The sequence below is a fragment of the Lepus europaeus genome, chromosome X (genome assembly GCF_033115175.1).
Source record: "Lepus europaeus isolate LE1 chromosome X, mLepTim1.pri, whole genome shotgun sequence".
Classification (NCBI taxonomy): Eukaryota; Metazoa; Chordata; class Mammalia; order Lagomorpha; family Leporidae; genus Lepus; species Lepus europaeus.
In genome coordinates this window covers 132992047-133012612 of record NC_084850.1, presented here as the reverse complement: position 1 = coordinate 133012612, position 20566 = coordinate 132992047, and the positions used below count along the sequence as shown (strand labels likewise).

At 43.8% G+C, this 20566-nt stretch overlaps 2 protein-coding genes across 5 annotated transcripts in view; both read left to right on the top strand.

Moving 5' to 3' along the window:
* Positions 1 to 14504, top strand: part of CA5B (carbonic anhydrase 5B) — a 108552-nt gene extending 94048 nt beyond the window's left edge. For 2 of the 4 annotated variants that reach the window (XM_062183398.1, XM_062183399.1), the window contains exons 7-10: positions 73 to 168; positions 1013 to 1075; positions 1959 to 2114; positions 11280 to 14504. In XM_062183398.1, the coding sequence (XP_062039382.1) occupies positions 73 to 168; positions 1013 to 1075; positions 1959 to 2114; positions 11280 to 11459 (495 nt within the window). In that variant the 3' untranslated portion in view covers positions 11460 to 14504. The remainder of the gene's footprint in view (positions 1 to 72; positions 169 to 1012; positions 1076 to 1958; positions 2115 to 11279) is intronic. The other 2 variants (XM_062183401.1, XM_062183400.1) reach the window with 1 other exon arrangement.
* Positions 14505 to 16903: 2399 nt separating this feature from the next.
* The window catches only part of ZRSR2 (zinc finger CCCH-type, RNA binding motif and serine/arginine rich 2), a 40054-nt gene continuing 36391 nt past the window's right edge, over positions 16904 to 20566 (top strand). The window contains exons 1-2 of the mRNA XM_062183397.1: positions 16904 to 17524; positions 17926 to 18005. Of these exons, the coding sequence (XP_062039381.1) occupies positions 17484 to 17524; positions 17926 to 18005 (121 nt within the window). The 5' untranslated portion in view covers positions 16904 to 17483. The remainder of the gene's footprint in view (positions 17525 to 17925; positions 18006 to 20566) is intronic.

The following is a 20566-nucleotide window of genomic DNA, read 5'->3' as shown; positions in this document are numbered from 1 at the left end:
ATAAAGCTGTCATTTTGTTTGGAAGCGATCCTGTAAGGCCAGGTGACGAACCCTCTTTTAATGGTGTTTCAGCTGCACTTGGTGCATTGGAATGCAGTCAAATTTGAAAGCTTTGAGGATGCAGCAGTGGAAGAAAATGGTTTGGCTGTGATTGGAGTGTTTTTGAAGGTAAAAAAAAACTTCACAACTTTAAATGTGTTGCATTCTAGAATAAAGATAGAATGTTACAATATTGTTTTTTTACTTTCAGAATATTGGGACAAATACACTGATAAAAATAAACAGTGGAGTAGGGGACAGGTGTTGTGGCACAATGGGTTAAGTCTTCACTTGGGACAACCACATCCCATATCTGAGTACCTGGTTCCTGGGTTTGTATCTCACCTCTGCCAGTCCAGCTTCCTGTTGGTGTCCATCCTGGGAGGCAGCAGATCATGACTTAATTACTTGGGTACCTGTTACCCACCTGGGAGACCCAGATTGAGTTCTGGCTACTGGCTACTGGCTCCAGCCTGGCCAAGTTCTGGAGTAAACTAGCAGATGAAAAAAAAAATCTCCCTCTCTCTCTCTCTCTCTGGTTCTGCCTTTCAAATAAATAAGAATATATACAAGAGTATTATGAATATATGTCAAATGGTATAAAAAATACACAGTCCAATAGAGTAGCCACAAACCACCGGTGGCAACTGAGCTCTTGATATGTGACTAGTACAAATGCCGAACAAGTTTGTATTTTATTTAAATTACAATGTAAGAACTGATACTTTAAAGGAGCAGAAAGCACCTTTCTCTACAGGCATGTTGACACTGTCAGTAAACAACCTGCTCATTTGTTTTGTGTTTAATTTAACGCAGTGATATCTGTAACACTCTCAGTTACTGGGTTCATTGGGGTTTCAGTCCTGTGGTTTGATTTGATGTAATCACCAGGTGCTTAATTTTAATTCATGTTCTGCTTCACTTTCTACATTGAAATATCCATTGTTTGTAATTATTTTTCTTTGTTCTTTAGTTAGGCAAACATCATAAAGAACTGCAGAAGTTGGTGGAGACTTTGCCATCAATTAAGCATAAGGTAATTTTTTCCCTCAGTCACTTGAAATACAGTTTACGCACCCATCCCAGAGTGGAGGCATTAGCAAGGCCCTCTGGCGGGGTGTAATGGACTGCGTGTGCCCAGCTTCTCCTGGAACGGGGAGCCTCATCGTTTACGGTGCCCTGGGTCACTGAGGGGCAGAGGTGGGTGTGCTGATGGGCACTGGACTTTCTGTGCTGGCTGCCCTGCTGCCAAGGACTCGGGGACTCGGGAACCTGCTGTGAAACCTTGTGAAAACATTCAGAGCAGCCTCTTTTCTCTGGCTACCCCCGCAGTGTGCAGAAACACGACTTGCCTGGCTGTGAAGAAACTTCCCCATGGGTACCTTTGTGCAGGCCCCACGGCCACGGTGAATCCTTCAGGATCCAGAAGTCCACAGGGACTGCTCCCCGGAAGTCCATATGTTCTCGCTCGCTCTCCCTCTCCTCCTCCCTCCTCCCTCTGTCCTCCCTGCCTCCTTCCTTTCTCTTGCACCCCTCAGTCCAATATCATGCTCCTCCTAATTGCATTGCATTGCATTGCAGAAGGAGAGTTCTCAGGTAGCCTCTGGTGCAAAAGAGAAGCCGCCTTGTTTATGCACCAGCCACTCCCTGAGCCGCCTATGATAGTCAGGACCACCTGCTGAAAACTGACTAGAATGGAGGGGCAACTGGTTTTGACTGTTTTCTCCCTGGGGGTATGAGTGAGAAAGATGCAGTTAGCTGCAGAAATGAAGCTTGGACAGTGATTCTTCAGGAAGCTGCCCAGGGTACCTGGCACTCCCCCAGGCCACTGCTGGTCCCCAGACACCCCTGACCACCTGGCTTCGTCATTCTTGAGTGGTTCTCACCTCTAAGGCTCTGTGACCTGTTCTCTTGGCCAGGACACCCTTGTGGAATTTGGGTCTTTCGACCCTTCCTGCCTGATGCCCACCTGCCCAGATTACTGGACCTACTCTGGGTCTCTGACTACGCCACCCCTCTCCGAGTCTGTCACCTGGATCATTAAGAAGCAGCCAGTGGAAGTGGATCATGATCAGGTATGTTCTCTCCAAATTTTCCATCTGAGGACATCTTTGTGGGCCCCTGTAAAACAAGGCTGGTCTTAGTCTCTGGTATCTGTTTTAGCTTCTTGTGGTACTTACACATTTTCATTAAAATGTGCTAACATCTTATCTTGGTTTGCACATGAGTTTGGAGATTCTTCCAGTTAGCTAGAGTGTAGTTAAAACATAGAGCATAGGTTTTTACTTCTATATTTGACAATTATGTATGTTTTATAAATTGTGTATTTTGCTTATAAATATGAATCTCTATATAAAATCAAGACCCCTTTAAAAGGAACAAAGACTGGAAGTGGATATGTTCAGAACCCTTTGAAATTCTTCAGGGAATTTTCTCTAGACTTTCAGCAGAAGGACAGAATCTAACCATGTCTGTCCAGAGATTTTCATGTAAGTTGGTTGTTTTGAACTTGGGATTTATTTTTCCCTTAAAAACTAAGAGTAAGTGGTGAATACTTTGTCTATATACAGACTTCTGTTTAATTCATAATATAAATAAGTTACATTAATATTTGCTCATGCTTGCTTTATGGGATTTTTTTTTTGACAGGCAGAGTGGATAGTGAGAGAGAGACAGAGAGAAAGGTCTTCCTTTTGCCGTTGGTTCACCCTCCAATGGCCGCTGCGGCCAGCGCATCGTGCTGATCCGAAGCCAGGATCCAGGTGCTTCTCCCGGTCTCTCATGCAGGTTCAGGGCCCAAGGACTTGGGCCATCCTCCACTGCCTTCCCAGGCCATAGCAGAGAGCTGGCCTGGAAGAGGGGCAACCGGGATAGAATCCGGCGCCCCAACCGGGACTAGAACCCGGAACTAGAACTTGCTGGTGCTGCAAGGCGGAGGATTAGCCTGTTAAGCCACGGCGCCGGCCGTATGGGATTTTTTTTAAAGATTATTTATTTGAAAAGCAGAGTTACAGAGAGGCAGAGGCAGAAACAGAGAGATTTTCTGTCCACTTGTTCACTCCCCAAATGGCTGCAACGGCCAGAGCTAGGCCAATCTGGAGCCAGGAGCCAGGAACTTCTTCTGGGTTTCCCATGGAAGTACAGGGGTATAAGGACTTGGGCCATCCTCTACTGCTTTCCCAGGCCATAACAGAGAGCTGGATCAGAAGTGGAGCAGTAGCCGGGGCTCGAACTGGCACCCATATGGGATGCTGGCACTGCAAGTGGAGGCTTAACCCACTGTGGTACAGCGCTGGCCCCAGAATGATTCATTTTTTTATTTGCCAGATAGAGTTAAACAGTGAGAGAGAGAGACAGAGAAAAAGGTCTTCCTTCCGTTGGCTCACCCCCCAAATGGCCGCTACGGCCAGAGCTACGCCGATCCGAAGCCAGGAACCAGGTGCTTCCTCCTGGTCTCCTACGCTGGAGCAGGTGCCCAAGCACTTGGGCCATCCTCCTGCCTTCCCAGGCCACAGCAGAGAGCTGGACTGGAAGAGGAGCTGCTGGGACTAGAACTCGGCACCCATATGGGATGCTGGTGCTGCAGGTGGAGGATTAACCAAGTGAGCCACGGCACTGGCCCCCGGATGATCATTTTTAAGAATTGGGGCTGGTGCTGTGGCTACTGGGCTAAGCCTCTACCTGCAGCACCAGCATTTACATTGTATTAGGTATCATAATTAATACCTATTATTCCATATATCGCATAGCTCTCTGCTATGGCCTGGGAAAGCAGTAGAAGATGGCTCAAGTGTTTGGGGTCTATATCCATGTGGGAAACCTGGAAGACGCTCCAAACTTCTGGCTTTGGATCAGCCCAGCTCTGGCCATGCGGCCATTGGGGAGTAAACCAGTGGATGGAAGACCTCTCTCTCTTTCTCGCTCTCTCTCTCTCTCTCGTTCTCTCACTCTCTCCCTCTTTTGCTCTCTCTGCCTCTGCTTCTTTGTAACTCTGCCTTTCAAGTAAATAAATAAATATTTAATAAAGATGAAATGATAGAAAGATAATGAAAGAAATAACTCTATAATGGACACAGAAATATAAAATACTTTGGAATTGCTTTAGCAAAAAAAGTTAATGTATAACCTATAATGTTCCTGAGGTACACAAAGGAAGACTTGAGTTCATAAAATCATACCATATTATTGGATAGGAAGATATCATAAAGATATCTTTGATGTCATTTCTCCTTAAGTTGTTGTTCTCCATGAATTGTTTATTCTACATGTCTACATAAATTTAACATAGTCCCAATAAATGTACCAATAGGATTTTAAATACATGTGTTATTTCTAAACTTGTGTAAAACAGATAACCATGTGAGAAAATGAGGGATGATCAGATTCATAAGATTTGAAGCCAAAACAGGGGTGGGCATTCGAAGCAGCAGTTAAGACACTGCTTGGTGTATGTGCTGCTGAAGTGAGCACAAGACACTGCCTGGGACAGTTGCATCCCTTATCAGAGTGCCGAGGTTCAACTTCCAGCTATGCATCTGATTCCAGCTTCCTGGTAATGTGTGCTCTGGTAGTCAGTAGATGATGGCTCAAGTACTTGGGTCCTTGCCACTCATAATGGAGACCTGGATTGAGTTCTGGGCTCCTGGCTTGCATGTATTTGGGGAGTAAACCAGCAGATGGAAGATCTCTTTCTCTATGCCTTTCAAATAAAAATAAATAAAACATAAATAAAGCCAAAATAATTAAATAGCATGGTAGTGGCATTAGAATAAAGAGATCAATCAAGGGAAATGGCAGAGTTCTCCAGAGAAATAAAGCTAACAGGATAGAGATAGTGATAGGCATGTACTATAAGATATTTGCTCATGGAATTCTGAAGGCTTGTGAGTCTCCCAACCTGCATTCTATGGGCTAGAGAGCTAATGGTGTACATCCCAGCCCCATTATGAAGGCCTGAGAACCAGGATCTTCAAGGGTGGGAAATCAGTGTCTCAGCTCAAATAGGCAGGCAGGCAGGCAGGCAGCAAGTTCAGCTTTCCTCTGCCTTCTGATTCTATTCGAGCCCTCCCCTCAGCGGACTGGATGATACCACACACAGGGCAGACGACCAGCTGCTTTCCTCAGCTCACCAATTCAGATCTGAATCTCTTCCAGAAATACCCGCACAAGCCCAGAAGTAATGTTTAACCAGCTCTCTGGGCATCTCCTGGCCCAGTGAAGTTACCCATAAAGTTAACCACCACAGGAAGAAAATAATATACCTGGAAATAGTCCCAATTCATATGAGGATTTATTTTTGGTAAAGGTAGTACCTCAGCTCAGTAGGGGGTAGGACTAGGGGGGATGAAAGAGTAGTCAGTAAATGCTGTTGAGGAACAACTGAAAAATTTTATAGGGAAAAAAAATCATTGGATCTGGCATGCAAACTTTACACAAGAAGATATTTCAGATATCTTAAATGTAAAACATAGTGTCATAAAAAGTACTAGGCTAAACATAGGAAAATCCTTTCATGGCTCCAAGTGGAGGAAGCTTTTCTATGAATCAAAACCAGAAATCTGAAAGAAAGCAATGAGTAGGGGTCAGCATTATGGCATAGTGGGTTAAGCCGCTGCCTGTGATGCCAGCATTCCATATGGGTATCTTGGCTACTCTACTTCTGATCCAACTCTGCTAATGTTACTGGGAAAGCAGCAGAAGATAGTCCAAGTACATGAGTCCCTGCCACCCCCATGGGAGATGTGGATGAAGCTCCTGGCTCCTGGCTTCTGCCTGGCCCAGCCCTGTCCCTTTTGGCCAGTTGGGGAGTGAACTGGTGAATGGAAGATCTCTTTCTCTCTGTCTCTCATTCTCTCTAACTCTGCCTTTCAAATAAAATAAATAAATCTCCAGAAAAAAAGGAAAGAAATGAGTAAATTAGACTACTTCTTTAATTCTGTATGATATAAAACATTGTGAACAAATGAGAAAATACAGAGTTTGACTGCCTATAACTATGAGTTATACATTTATTCTCCTATTATCCTTCAAATTAAAAATTGACCTAACAATGAAAAGTAAATAAATAAAATAAATCATGAGGTCAATGGCCCATGTAAGAACTTTGCAAATAAAATTTCAACACAGAAAATTCAGTAAGAAAAAAATGTTACTTATTATCTATAATCCTAGTCACTTATAATCTTATCACATAGTATCAATCATTGGGTAAATCCTCCTTGTCTTTTATGTATACAGATATACATAAGTCTTTCTTTTTGTCTTTTGTCTGTATAAATATACATAATTTTGGGGTAGGCACTATGTTGCAGTGAGTTAACTCATCACTTGGGATGCTGCGTCCCATGTCCCAGAGCCTGGGGATCAAGTTCTGCCTCTGCTTCCTATCCAGCTTCTTGCGAATGCATACCCTGAGACACAGCAGGTGATGGCTCAAGTACTTGGGTCCCTGCCACCCACCTGGAAGACCCAAATGGAATTCCTGGCTCTGGGCCTCGGCCTGACCCAGCTTACCGCTATTGCAGGCATTTGGGGAGTGAACCACTGCATAGAAGACCTCCTGCTCTAGCTCTCCTGCTGTTGCTCTGAACAAAATAGAATCATTTTGTGCATCCACTTTGCTGGTGTTTTAACTCAGTGATGTGTAGGACATTCCATAGATAATAATCATTATCTTCAATGTCACTTTTAAAAATTGTATTTATTTAAGAAACAAAGGCAAAGAGATAGACAGAAGGAGAGATTTCCCATCTGCTGGTTCACTCACCCAAATGCCTGCAATGGCTGGGGCTGGGGCTGGTCCAGGCCAAAACTGGGAGCCAGAAACTCAACATAGGTCTCCTGTGTGGATGGCAGGGAACCAAGCAAAAGCCATCACTGCTGCCTCCCAAGTTGTGTATTAGCAGGAAGGTGGAATTAGGAGTGGAGCTAGGACCTGAACCCAGGCACTGTGATATAGGATATGGGTGTACCAAGTCATGTCTTAACCACAGTACTAAACACCCACACCCAATATCATGTTTAATGGAAACTACTTGTACATTTTTAGGATCCAATGTCATTTATTATTGACACTTTGGCTATTTCTAATTCTTTACAATTAGCTGAATAAAAATATACAACTGCATGTACAGCTTCCTAAATAATGAGGGCATATGTGTAATTTGAAAATAGCCCTGGCTCTTCAGCTCTGCTTGGGCTGAAGTCTTTGTTGCAAAGAAATCTTCCGTGGTTGCCCACTGTGCCCCAGGCTATCCTCTCTGTAGCTTCAGGGAGCTGGACTGACTAATAAGAAATGTCGTGAATGAATTTTCAGACTTAAAGTATTTCAAAATATAGTTACTCAGAAAGCTGAGAGGCTATTTTTTGAAGATTTATTTTATTTATTTGAAAGTTAGAGTTACACAGAGAGAGAAAGAGAGGCAGAGAGAGAGAGAGAGAGAGAGAGAGAGAGAGAGAGAGAGGTCTTCCATTCACTGGTTCACTCCCCAATTAGCTGCAATGGCTGGAGCTGGGTCAGTCTGCAGCCAGGAGCCAGGAGCTTCCTCCTGGTCTCCCATGTGGGTGCAGGGACCCAAGGACTTGGACCATCTTTTACTGCTTTCCTAGGCCACAGCAGAGAGCTGGATCAGAAGTGGAGCAGCCGGGACTTGAATTGGCGCCCATATGGGATGTTGGCACTGCAGGCGGTGGCTATGCCACAGCACTGGCCCCTGAGAGGCCAGCCCTTGATATTTGAGGTTGCTGCTTTTACTGAGCTATACTGTCCAGTACGTTGGACGATGGCTACATGTACCCATTTAAATAAACTAATTAAAATAATCCAAATTAGAAATTCAGTTCCTCAATTGTGCTGGCAACATTTTAAGTGCTCAGTAGCTATATGTGGCTTGTGACCACTATAATGGACCATGCAGAGGACAATGCCATCATTGTAGAAAGTTCTGTTGGAGAGCTCCGGTATGAAGCATCCTACTGCCAGTTTAGACATCTACATGCATGGCTTTGCCATTACCCAGATGTAGTGAATAATCAATGATGCATTTCTGGGGTGTGCATTTGGGGAGTGCTTAAGATGCTGTTTAAAATGTCTGCATCTTATATTAGGCTTCCTGGGTTAAGCTCCAGTTCTGCTTCCCATTCCAGGTTCCTGCTAACACACACTCTGGGAGACAGTAGATAATGGCTCAAGTACTTGGGTCTTTTCACCAATATGGGAGGCATGGATTCAGTTCCAGACTCCTGGCTTGGGCTTGGCCCAGCCCCAATTGTTAAGGGCATTTGGGGAGTGAACCAGCAAATAAAAGGTCTCTCTGTTTCTCTCTGTCCCTGTGCTTTTCAAATAAACAAAAATAAATGAAGGGGGCCGGCGCTGTGGCATAGCAGGTAAAGCCGCTGCCCGCAGTGCCAGCATCTCATATGGGCCCCGGGTGAGTCCCGGCTGCTCCACTTCTGATAGTGCTCTCTGCTATGGCTGGGAAAGCAGTAGAAGATGGTCCAAGTCCTTGGGCCCCTGCACCCACGTGGTGGAGGAAGCTCCTGGCTCCTTGCTTCAGATCGGCGCATCTCTGGCCATTGCAGCCTTCTGGAGAGTGAACCATTGGATAGAAGACCTCTCTCTCTCTCTACCTCTATCTCTCTTAACTCTAACTTTCAAATAAATAAATAAATAAATCTTTAAAAAAAAATAAATGAGGGGCTGGTGCTGTGACATAGCGGGTAAATCTGATGCCTGCAATGCCGGCATCCCATGAGTGCCGGTTCGAGTCCTGGCTGCTCCACTTCCAATTCACCTCTCTGCTATGGCCTGGGAAAGCAGTGGAAGATGGCACAAGTCCTTGGGCCCCTGCACCCATGTGGGAGACTCAGAAGAAGCTCCTGGCTCCTGGCTTCAGATCAGCACAGCTCCAGCCATTGCGGCCAACTGGGGAGTGAACCAGAGGATGGAAGACCTCTCTCTCTCTCTCTCTCTCTCTCTCTCTCTCTCTCTGCCTCTCTGTAATTCTGCCTTTCAAATAAATAAATAAATCTTAAAAAAAAAAAAAAGAGGGCCGGCGCCGTGGCTTAACAGGCTAATCCTCCACCTTGCGGCGCCGGCACACCGGGTTCTAGTCCCGATTGGGGTGCTGGATTCTATCCCGGTTGCCCCTCTTCCAGGCCAGCTCTCTGCTATGGCCCGGGAAGGCAGTGGAGGATGGCCCAAGTGCTTGGGCCCTGCACCCACATGGGAGACCAGGAGAAGCACCTGGCTCCTGGCTTCAGATCAGTGCGATGTGCCGACCGCGGTGGCCATTGGAGGGTGAACCAACGGCAAAGGAAGACCTTTCTCTCTGTCTCTCTCTCTCACTATCCACTCTGCCTGTCAAAAAAAAAAAAAAAGAGGTAGAGTAGCCGGACTCCAGCAGGTGCCCATGTGGAATGCTGGTGCTGCAGGCTTTGCCTGCTATACCACAGTACCAGAAAAAATAAATAAATACAAAGATAAATGAATAGAAATGCAAAAAGTTCTATAGTCAAGTGCTTTCAAAAAGATAATAGGGGAAAGCATTTCCATGCAGTGGTTGACACTGCTTGTGACACCTGCATCCCATACTGGTTCAAGTCCTAGCTCCACTTCTGATTCCAGCTCTTCCGTTAATGTTCTCCCTGAGAGGAAGCAGGTGATGGCTCGAGTACTTGGACCCCTGCCACCAATATGGTAGACCTGCTTTGAATTCCAGGCTCTTGGCATTGGCCTGGTGCAGTGCTGGCTGTTGTGGGCATTTAGGGGGAGTGAACCAGCAAATGGAAGATCTTGTTTGCCTCTCTGCCTTTCAAATAAATAAAAATAAAATAAATTAAAAAATAATACATCTCTAGGGGCCGGCGCCATGGCTCACTTGGTTAATCCTCCACCTGCAGCACCAGCATCCCATATGGGCTCTGGGTCCTAGTCTCGGTTGCTCCTCTTCCAGTCCAGCTCTCTGCTGTGGCCCAGGAGGATAGTGGAGGATGGCCCAAGTGCTTGGGCCCCTGCACCTGCATGGGACACTAGGAAGAAGCACCTGCCTCCTGGCTTCGGATTGGCGCAGCTCCAGCTGTAGCAGCCATTTGGGGAGTGAACCAACGGAAGGAAGACCTTTCTTTCTGTCTCTCTCACTGTCTATAACTCTACCTGTCAAATAAATTTTTTAAAAAATACATCTCTTTTTTAAAAAAAATATTTATTGACTTATTTGAAAGGCAGAGTTACCAAGAGAGAGACAGAGAGAGATCTTCCATCTGTTGGTTCACTCCCCACATGGCTGCAATGGCTGGAGCTGGGCTGATCTGAAGCCAGGAGCCAGGAGCCAGGAGCTTCCTTCAGGTCTCCCACGTAGGTGCAGGGGCTCAAGGACTTGGGCCATCTGCTGCTGCTTTCCCAGGTGCATTAGCAGGGAGCCAGATCAGATATGGAGCAGCCAGGACTCAAACTGGCACCCACATGGGATGCCAGTGCTGCAGGTACCCACTACACCACAGCACTGGCCCCAATACATTTCTTATGTTAATGAATCCATTAATTAAAATTTTTTGCACTGTTAATATATGCATCAGTCCATTCTTTTGTTATTATGTAAGCTGGCTGTTTTATTCATTTGAAAATGAAATTACAGATATTCAAAGAGATGAAGTAACTCATCCTTGGTAAATGTTCAGTATGTGGGGAACAGGGGCCTTGCCCATCTTCAGATCTTAAGTGTCCGTTGGGTTTCACCATTTCTTACTACTCTCCTCCACACATGACTACAACTGAACATTTTAATCCCTATCAAGTAGTGAAGGCATTTTTTTTTAAGATTTGAAAGGTGGAGTGACAGAGAGGGACAGATAGAGAAAGAGATCTTCTATCTGTTAGTTCATTCACCAGATGGCTACAGCGGCCAGGGCTGGGCCAGGTTAAAGCCAGGAGCCCAGAACTCTATCCAATCTCCCACCTGGGTGCAGGGGCCAAGTCCTTGGGCCATCTTATGCTGCTTTCCCAGGCACATTAGCAGGAAGCTGGGTCAGAAGAACTGGAACCAGCACTCCAATAATGGGATGATGGTTCCAAATGGCTTAACCTGCTATGACACAATGCTGGCCTCTCTACTCAGAAATGAATCTTTCTTCTGCATTCAATTTGAGACACGTTTCAGAATTGTAAAAATGAAAGCAATTTATTCCTGAGGTAAAGCTGGTTTCCTATTGAAATGATTTATGCTTTCTGTTTCTATTTCCAGCTTGAGCAATTCCGGACCTTGCTTTTTACTTCAGAGGGGGAGAAAGAGAAAAGAATGGTGGACAACTTCCGCCCTCTTCAGCCCCTGATGAATCGCACTGTCCGCTCATCCTTCCGTCATGATTATGTGCTGAATAGACATGCAAAACCCAAGCCTGATACCAGCCAAGTGACCCCCTAAGATGTTCATATCTATGCACTATTTTGCTGTAATACATACTAGCTTTTAAGAAATTGTTTAGATGACTTTAAATGCCTGCATTTAATATTTATAGATATACTCTTCTTTTTTTTAGTCATTTTAAAGTTACTTTCCTTATGAGGTTGGGACATGGAGACAGAACAATAGAAAAATAACTGATTGGTTTACATCAGATAACTTTTAGGTTGCCTTTTTATGTGTGAAAGGATTAAGGCCAGGGGAGTTAATTATCATGCCTACTGTAAGTGGCCCATTTGGGAAAGTTTGGTTATCTTTCTAATCCTGATTTCTCTGAAGAGCAGATAAATAGCTTATTTTCAGCTTGGTGAAGTGGAATTTTAGTGTGAGTGACTCCATTTTTATTTTTATCCTGGTCTCTTGAGGCCTAGTGCAAAAGCTTAGTCCAAAACAATGAACTTATGTACTTTTTTTCTTAACCATCCCTCCCTTTTGGACAGACTCTCATCACCTTAGGGCATTAGTGCTACTGTCAGTTACCATCATCTTGGGCTTCCAGTCTCAACACATCATTCATTCATAGGTTAGATGGGCACTTCTTGGTATGAGAATGCTTCATTAGTCTTTGAAGAAAGCTATACAAATTATTTTGTTGAAAATGATGTTTATCACTGAAATACCAGCTAGAGATGCAGATTTCTGATACAGCAACTTGTTAGTAATTATAATGTCTTTTCAAGTCTGACCTTTTTGAGCTATCTTTTTATGTTTATTAATCAATGGTTCTAAAGAGTTGTAAGTAGGGCTTATAATCAAAATGTTTAACAACTGGTAAAGGCACAGACACTGACCATGCAGAACACAAGCTTTTCAGAAACAGCCATGGGGCCCAGACTGGTACTTCCTGACTGAATACTGGCCAAGTTTTAGATATATTTTATTTTAAAACAAGAACGTGTATTCTTTTATAAGAGTTTCTCAATGAACATGTTATCTCTAAGATTTAGTTATCATTAATAGTACATGATATACTTATGTAAGATCAATTTATGATGTAGAAAGTATGTTTTGTAATACTAATAATCAAAGAAGGACTTTTACTATATCTGGAAATCTTTTAGCACTTCTGGTGATCTGATAATTTGCTTAAAAGTTTGAGCATTTAGAAGGCATATGGAAAACACTTTAAAGAAAATGCTTAAAGTGCCTAGAATTTAGAATTCTTTCATGGTATATTTAACAGAAATGCTTCTCAAAGGACTGCTAATCTAACAGTTTATCTCTTAGAGTATTATTTTGCATTATTTGTATACTGTTACATAGTACATAATTTTAGTATTTCCACAATGACAGAACTAGTTTAGCTTCCCTTTAAAAGTTTCTAAACTGTTATTTAATCATTAGCCAAGGTTCTTTACAAGGAAAGTGATAAATTTAACCTCTCAGTTTCTATAGTAGATTAGAAGGCTTCTGTTACAGTAACTGAGAGAGAAACTTGTCAGATAGGCTAAACTCTAGATAATTCCACATAGCCTATGCCACTGTTGCACTTATAGATATCATGGAATGTTTCCAACTGTCTCTAAGCTTGTGTTCAGACTCAGTGTTGCATTAATAGTAGTATTTCTTTCATTACTATGCTAGTCATCTGGTCTACAAATTAGGGCTCGATGAATATACTCAACAGTACTGAACTGTTCACTTGAAGATGGTTAAGATAGAAATGGGATTACATCAAACTTATAAACTGTTACATGGGCTGAGTGGTTAGCCTAGCAGCTAAGATATCCATGTCCCATATCAGAGCACCTGGGTTTGATATCCACCTCAAGCTTCTGACTCCAGCTGTCTGCTAATGCAGACCCCAGAAGTAGCATACAATATCTGGGTTCCTGAAACCCACTTGGGAGAAATGGATTGAGTTCCATGTTCCCAGCTTCGCTATCCAGTGTTGTGGATGGAGGAGTGTGCTCGCAATCTCTCTGCCTCTCAAATAAATAAATACACAATTTAAAAAATGTATCAGTTGTATGTGGGGGAGGGACTGGCATTGTGGTATAGTGGGTAAAGTGGCCACCTGCAATGCTAGCATTCCATGTGGGCACCAGTTTGAGACCTGGCTGCTCCACTTCTGAGATTTTATTTGTTTACTTGAAAGTCAGAGTTACAGAGAAGCAGAGGCAGAGGCAGAGAGAGAGGTCTTCCATCTGCTGGTTCATTCCCCAGATGGCTGCAATGGCCAGAGCTGGGCCGATCTGAAGCCAGGAGCCAGGAACTTCTGGGTCTCTCACTTGAGTGCAGGGGCCCAAGGATTTGGGCCATGTTCTGCTTTCCCAGGTCATAGCAGAGAGCTGGATCAGAAGTGGGGCAGCCAGGACTTGAACCAGTACCCGTCTGGGATGCCAGTACTACAGGTGGTGGCTTCACCCGCTACGCCACAGCGCCAGCCCTGGCTGTTCCACTTCTGATCCAGATCCCTGCTAATGGCCTGGGAAAGCAGTAGAACATGGTACAAGTGCTTAAGTCCCTGCTACCCATACAGGAGACCTGGAAGAAGCTCCTGGCTCCCGGATCCTGACTTCAGCCTAGCCCAGCCCTGGCCATTACAACCATCTGGGGGAATGAACCAGTGGATGGAAGAAGATCTCTCTTTCTCTTTCTCCCTCTGTCTAACTCTGAATTTCAAATAAATAAATAAATCTTCAAATAAATAAGTACATCTTTACAATGTGGATGAACCTTGAAGACATTGTACTAAGTGAGATAAATGTCAGGGACAGTGGGTTTGGTGCAATGGTTAAGTCACCGCTTGGGACACTTGTATCCCATATTAGATTGCCTTGTGTGATTCCTGGCTACTCTGCTTCTGACCCACCTTCCAGTTTATGCAAACCCTGGGAGCCAGGTCCCTGCCACCCAGGTAGTAGACCTTCATTGAGTTCTGGGGTCCTGGCTTTGGCCTTGCTCAGCCCTGGTTGCTGTGGGTATTTGGAAGATAGAAGATCTATCTCTATCTGTATCTCTACCTTTCAAATGAAAATAAATAAAAATTTTTAAAACTTAAAAAAAGTAGAATACCTTAAAATTTTTTCTGTTTGTCAAAGAAGGCAATCTATAAAGTAAAAAAATCATTTATAGAATAGAGAAGATAATTGCAAATCATATATATGATAAAGGATAGATATTCAGAATATATAAGGAACTTCCATAACTCAAGAGGAAAAAAGCAAATAACCTAATTTTAAAAATGGACAAAGGAGCTAAACAGTCATTTCACCAAAGAAGATGCACAAGGGGCAAATAATCACATGAAAAGATGCTCAGCATTACTAATTATTATGGAAATGTAAATCAAAACCACAATGAATATCATATTGCAGCCCTCATGATGGCCACAGTCAGAACAAAAATTAATAAGCGTTGGCAAAGATGTGAAGAAATTGGAACCCTTGTGCACTGCAGGGTGTGAATGTAAAATTGTGTGGCCATTATGGAATACAAAATTTATTCCATTTTGCAAAAAAGTAAAAGTTGAATTACCATTTGATTCAGCAATCCCACTTCTGGGTATATATCCAAAAGAATTCAAAGCAGGAACTTAAAGAGATACTTGCATGCTGATGTTCATAGCAGCATTATTTATAATAGTCAAGAGGTGGAAGCAGCCCAGATGTCATGTCAGCAGATAAACGGATAAAGAAAATGAGTGGGCCGGTGCTGTGGTGTAGCAGGTAAAGCTGCCGCCTGAAGCGCTGGCATCCCATATGGGCGCCGGTTTGGTTTGAGACCCTGCTGCTTCACTTCCAATCCAGCTCTCTGCTATGGCCTGGGAAAAGCAGTGGAAGATGGCCCAAGTGCTTGGGCCCCTGCACCCACGTGGGAGACCTGAAGGAAGCTCCTGGCTCCTGGCTTTGGCTTGGTGCAGCTCCAGCCATTGCAGCCATCTGGGGAGTGACCCAGCAAATGGAAGATCCCTCTCTCTCTCTCTCTCTTTCTGCCTCTCCTTCTCTCTCTGTGTAACTCTGACTTTCAAATAAAATAAACAAATCTTTAAAAAAAAGAAAATGTGTACACACACACACACACATACACACACAGAGGAATATTATGTAGCCTTTAAAAATCCTGTCAAAGGTACAATGTGGATGAACCTTGAATACATTGTACCAAGTGAAATAAGCCAGTCACACAGGGATACGAACTGTAGGAATCCACTCCTATGATGTATATGAGTGAATTTTTGTTTAGTGGATACAGAGTTTCAGTACTGTATAATGAAAAAGTTCTAGAGATCTGTTGAATATGATTATATTTAACACTACACTTAAAACTGCTAAGATGGTAGATTTCAAAGAATGGTGAAGATGAAAATTTTACCACAATTAAGTAAAAATTTAGTAGCAAAAAAAGATAGGGTTGGATTTCTATGTATAAATTTGGGGATGGGCCCAGTGCTGTGGTATAGCAGGTAAAGCTGTTGTCTGCAGTGCTGGCATCCCATATGGGCATCAGTTAGAGTCCCAGTTGCTCCATTTCTGATCCAGCTCTCTGCTATGGCCTGGGAAAACAGTAGAACATGGCCCAAGTCCTTGGGCCCCTGAACTCAAGTGAGAGAACCAGAAGAAGTTCCCGGCTCCTGGCTTCGGATCGGCACAGCTCCGGCCATTGCAGCCATCTGGGGAGTGAACCAGTGGATGGAAGACCTCTCTCTCTCTGCCTCTGCCTCTCTGTAACTCTGCCTTTCAAATAAATAAATTAATCTTAAAAAAAAAGATAGGAACTTCTTACTATCTTGACTTTTACAGATGAGAAAATTTAGGAGTAGATGTAAGGAATATATTTAAGATCCTACATAGCCTATTCCCAATCAATTATACTCCAAAGCTTGTCTCCAATTACTGACACACTGAGTGGACAAGGTCAACTTGAAGAGGAAGGGGAACACATGTTATTCTAAATGTCTCAGTAGGAGGCAGTAGGGCAGGAATTATGCCAGATTTGCACATCAGATGGGTGATTCTAAGGAGGGGCTGGGGGGAACAGGCAGTTTAGTAATTAGGTATCTCAGCAATTTTAATTTGAAGGAGACAGGAACAAAGCTAAGTCAGGGAAGTTACTCAGTCACTCAAAAAAATGGGAGAAGTTACTTTGCTGCTGTAATGTGTCCTTGAGAGAAACATTTTTTCTTGGCCTTATACATGGGCCTTGTATGTGAACATCACAGTCCAATCATTAGTAGGGCTAGTTTTCACTTTGTCAATCCTCACTTTCATTGTCATAGTGTAATTCCTCATCACTTTGTACCTAGATTATTGTGATACTGTATTGCAGCTTTATCTTTTAATCCTTTACACTACAAACCACAACAATTTACCTAAAACAGAAAAGGGATCACAACAGGCCACTACCTAAAAGCGTTCAAGAGTCCCCCATTACACAGAACAAATCTAAGTGCCTTAATATGGCATATCATTCCTAGCCCCAGACTACCTCTACTGCAATATTCCTTGACAATGAAGCTTCTGTGCTCCCACTGTGAACTCCTTAGGGACAGAAGTTACACCTCTGCATCCCCAGGAGTTAGGTTCACTTACGGAGCCAGTAGTTGTGAATGGATTTGTTTAAGGCAGTGATAGGTGAAGGCACGATGGGAGGTGGAGCCTGAAGGCAGTCCAATGGGAAGCGACGCGAGCAGCTCTGGGCGGAATGCGGCTTCGGGAATGGATGATGAGAAAGAGGGAGAGGCCCAAGACATTGCACCATGGCGCAGACGGAGACAGTGAGAAAGCACTGGGGAAGCTCTGTGAGCGAATCACTTCCAGGGCCAGGAAAGAACTCCAGAGCACTTTTTCCGGAAGGACATCTTTACGTGAACGGGGTTTTGGCACACGAGCCACAGAAAGGAACCCCATGCCCTGAGTCTCGGGTCCGCGCGAGCCGAGGCTTTGTATCTTGTGCGCCTGCGCGCGCCCCCGCTGCTCTTACGCACGCCTTTTCCGGCCAGGTCTGGAGGGGGGGGGGGAAGGCGGAGCAGCATTGGCAAAGATGGCGGCGCCGGAGAGTGTGATGTTTTCCGAGAAACGTAGGTAAGCTCTGCCGAGAGAGGTGAGTTGGCAAAAAAGGAGGACGGAGCGGGCCGAACCTGGGCACGGAGAATATACGCACAGGAAGGAAAGGAGCTGGGCTAAGCGAGGGAGCCACCGCAGCAGTTCGAAACCTTTCTGGGGCTCGCGCTGAACTGTCATGGGCGTCCGTGGGCTCAGTGAGTTGAGGAAGGGAACAGGTGGCGGGTTGGAGAAGAGCTGGAGTATGGGCGTGGAAGGACGGAGCCATAGGAGGTCCGTGTTCTGCAATTAACGGGGAACAAGACTTCTCTCCCGAGCGATTTGCTGTAACTGGTCCTGGAAGAGGGCGAACTCGGGCAGCGCTGCAGTTGGGGCCGCTGACGCTGATGCTGTGTGTGTGATGGTGAATCTCAATCTTCCAGCCACAAAAAGTACAGGGCAGCTCTGAAAAAGGAGAAACGAAAGAAACGGCGGCAGGAACTCGCGCGATTGAGAGACTCAGGTAGTGAACTCTTTATCCTGTTTGCTTCTTTTCCTCCTTCCCTAACTTCATAACACACTTTCAAAAGGAAGTCAGGCTGTGCCTCCTGCCTCCCAGCTGTGTTAGCTGTGTTAGAAACAATGTTAATGAATTATGGAGGGGAAAAAAGTCGCAATGAGTTAACACTTACTGGTGCTTCTTCAGTGTTTATAAAGTATCTAATGTTACAGGTGCGGTCAGCATAAATTACAGTAGCTAGGACGTACCTTGCACATAGGAAGTAGTCAGTGAAAGAAACTTTTTTCTTTTTTGGTTAAGTCAGCAGGAGTCCAGCGATTTAATTAGACATTTTGTAACTTTTACTCACAGTTGAGTAAAATAAGAAACCTTATATTGGTCTCAAACTACTATATTATTTAAGTGTTTATAAGCATAAAACTAGTGAAACTTAATAGATTATACAATAATACATTTACTTAAAAATTATAAAACCAAATGAAATTACACATCTTAGAATTAAAATATGCATTAATGTAATACTAAGATGACGTGAAAGATGCTCCTTACAGCATGAATATGATGCTGATGAGAATTCGGAATGCTTCTATGATGGTTGTCCTATTGTTTTGTTTCAATTAAACTGTAGGAGAATCTTCAGTAGTACAGTTGACCATGATGTCATTTGGCCTTCACATGGAAGAACCTAACATTTATGTATTATACCTGCCTGTTTAATACAATAAAGTTATGATTTAGTTAAAAGATTATATAATAATTGTAAATGCAGATGGGGTCACCGAAATCACATAGCAGTAGTGCTTTATGATAGTTGCCATCCAGATTATTCAGAATATGCTTATTATATTAGCCTAGACAATTTTTAAAATTTTATTTTTATTTACTTATTTTTAAAGATTTATTTCTTTATTGGAAAGGCAGAGTTACAGAGAGGTAGAGGCAGAGAGCGAGAGGTCTTCCATCCGCTGGTTCACTCCCCAAATGGCCTCAATGGGTGGAGCCGGGCCAATACGAAGCTAGGAGCCAGGAACTTCTGGGTCTCCCGCGTGGGGGCAGGGGACCAAGCACTTGGGCCATCTTCCACGGCTTTTCCCAGGCCATAGAGAGCTGGATCAGAAGTGGAGCAGCTGGAACTCTAACCGGTGTCTGTATGGGATGCCAGCACCACAGCACCGGTCCCTATTTTTATTTAAAAATTTTTGTCATTTGAAAGGCAGAGTGACAGAGAGAATCTTACATCCACTAGTTTACTCCCTAAATATCTACAACACACAATGGCTGGAGCAGGGCCAGGCCAAAGTCAGGAGCCCTGAACTCAATCTGGGTCTCCCATGTGGGTGATAGAGGCCTAAATACTTGAGCCATCTTCTGCTGCTTTCCCAGGCCCATTAGCAGGAGCTGGGTGAGAAGTGGAGCAGCAGGGACTTGAACTGGTGCTCATATGGAATGTGTTGTAGCTTAACTCACTACACCACAATACCAGCCCCTGTTATATTCCCTTAAGGTCACTTCAGATCTTATCCATTTTTCCTCCACTTTCACTGTTTATTTTTCCTCAAATTTAAGTTTTGAATAGGGAAGGATATTAATTTTTATTGTATTAAAAATCATTTAATGGGGGCCGGTGCTGTGGCATAGTGGATAAAGCCACTGCTTGCAGTGCTGACAGTCCATATGGGCGCCGGTTTGAGAACTGTCTACTCCACTTCTGATCCAGCTCTCTGCTATGACCTGGGAAAGCAGTAGAAGATGGCCCAAGTCCTTGGGTTCCTGCTCCCACGTGGGAGACCTGGAAAAAGCTGCTGGCTCCTGGCTTTGTATTGGCCCAGCTCCAGCCATTGAGATTATTTGGGGAGTGAACTAGTGGATGGAAGATGGATCTCTCTCTCTCTCTTTCTTTCTCTCTGCCTCTGCATCTCTGTAACTCTGTTTTTCAAATAAATAAATAAATCTTTAAAAAAATGGGACTAGTCTCAGTGTTACCAAAAAAAATCATTTAGCTGTATTTTTCTTAAAATTTCTTAGTAGGCAAAGTTTAAAAAATTGTATCATAAATATCCATTAATATCCATTAATCCTTTAGCTAGATTTGCCAGTTGTTAACATCTGGCTTTACTCCCTCTCTGTTTATATGGAGAGATAAATACACATGGAATTTATCTTCTGAACTCTTCACAGCAGGTGCAGATGTCACAGCACCTCATACCTGAATCCTTCAGCCTGCATCTCCTAAAGAATGAGAATGTTCTCTCATAGGCCCACAATATCAAGCTTGTACCTAAATAAATGCACAGTGATTCAGCGATATCACATAAAAGCTATCATTAACTTTCCCCCAAATGGAATTGATTGTTTCGAAAAGCTCAAGCTAGTTTTCTTGTGGAATGCCCTGCATTGTCCATCAGGCTATCCTCTCATGAATAGCTTAAGGTTACACTTTTCGTGACCAAGTCCTACAGTGCAAATGTTGTGAACGTCTTGTTGCATACATTATGAAGTCTGTACACTCTTAGTGATGCTGAGTGTGGTTAAAGTGTTGCTCCATTGTCAGTGTGCATTTTCTC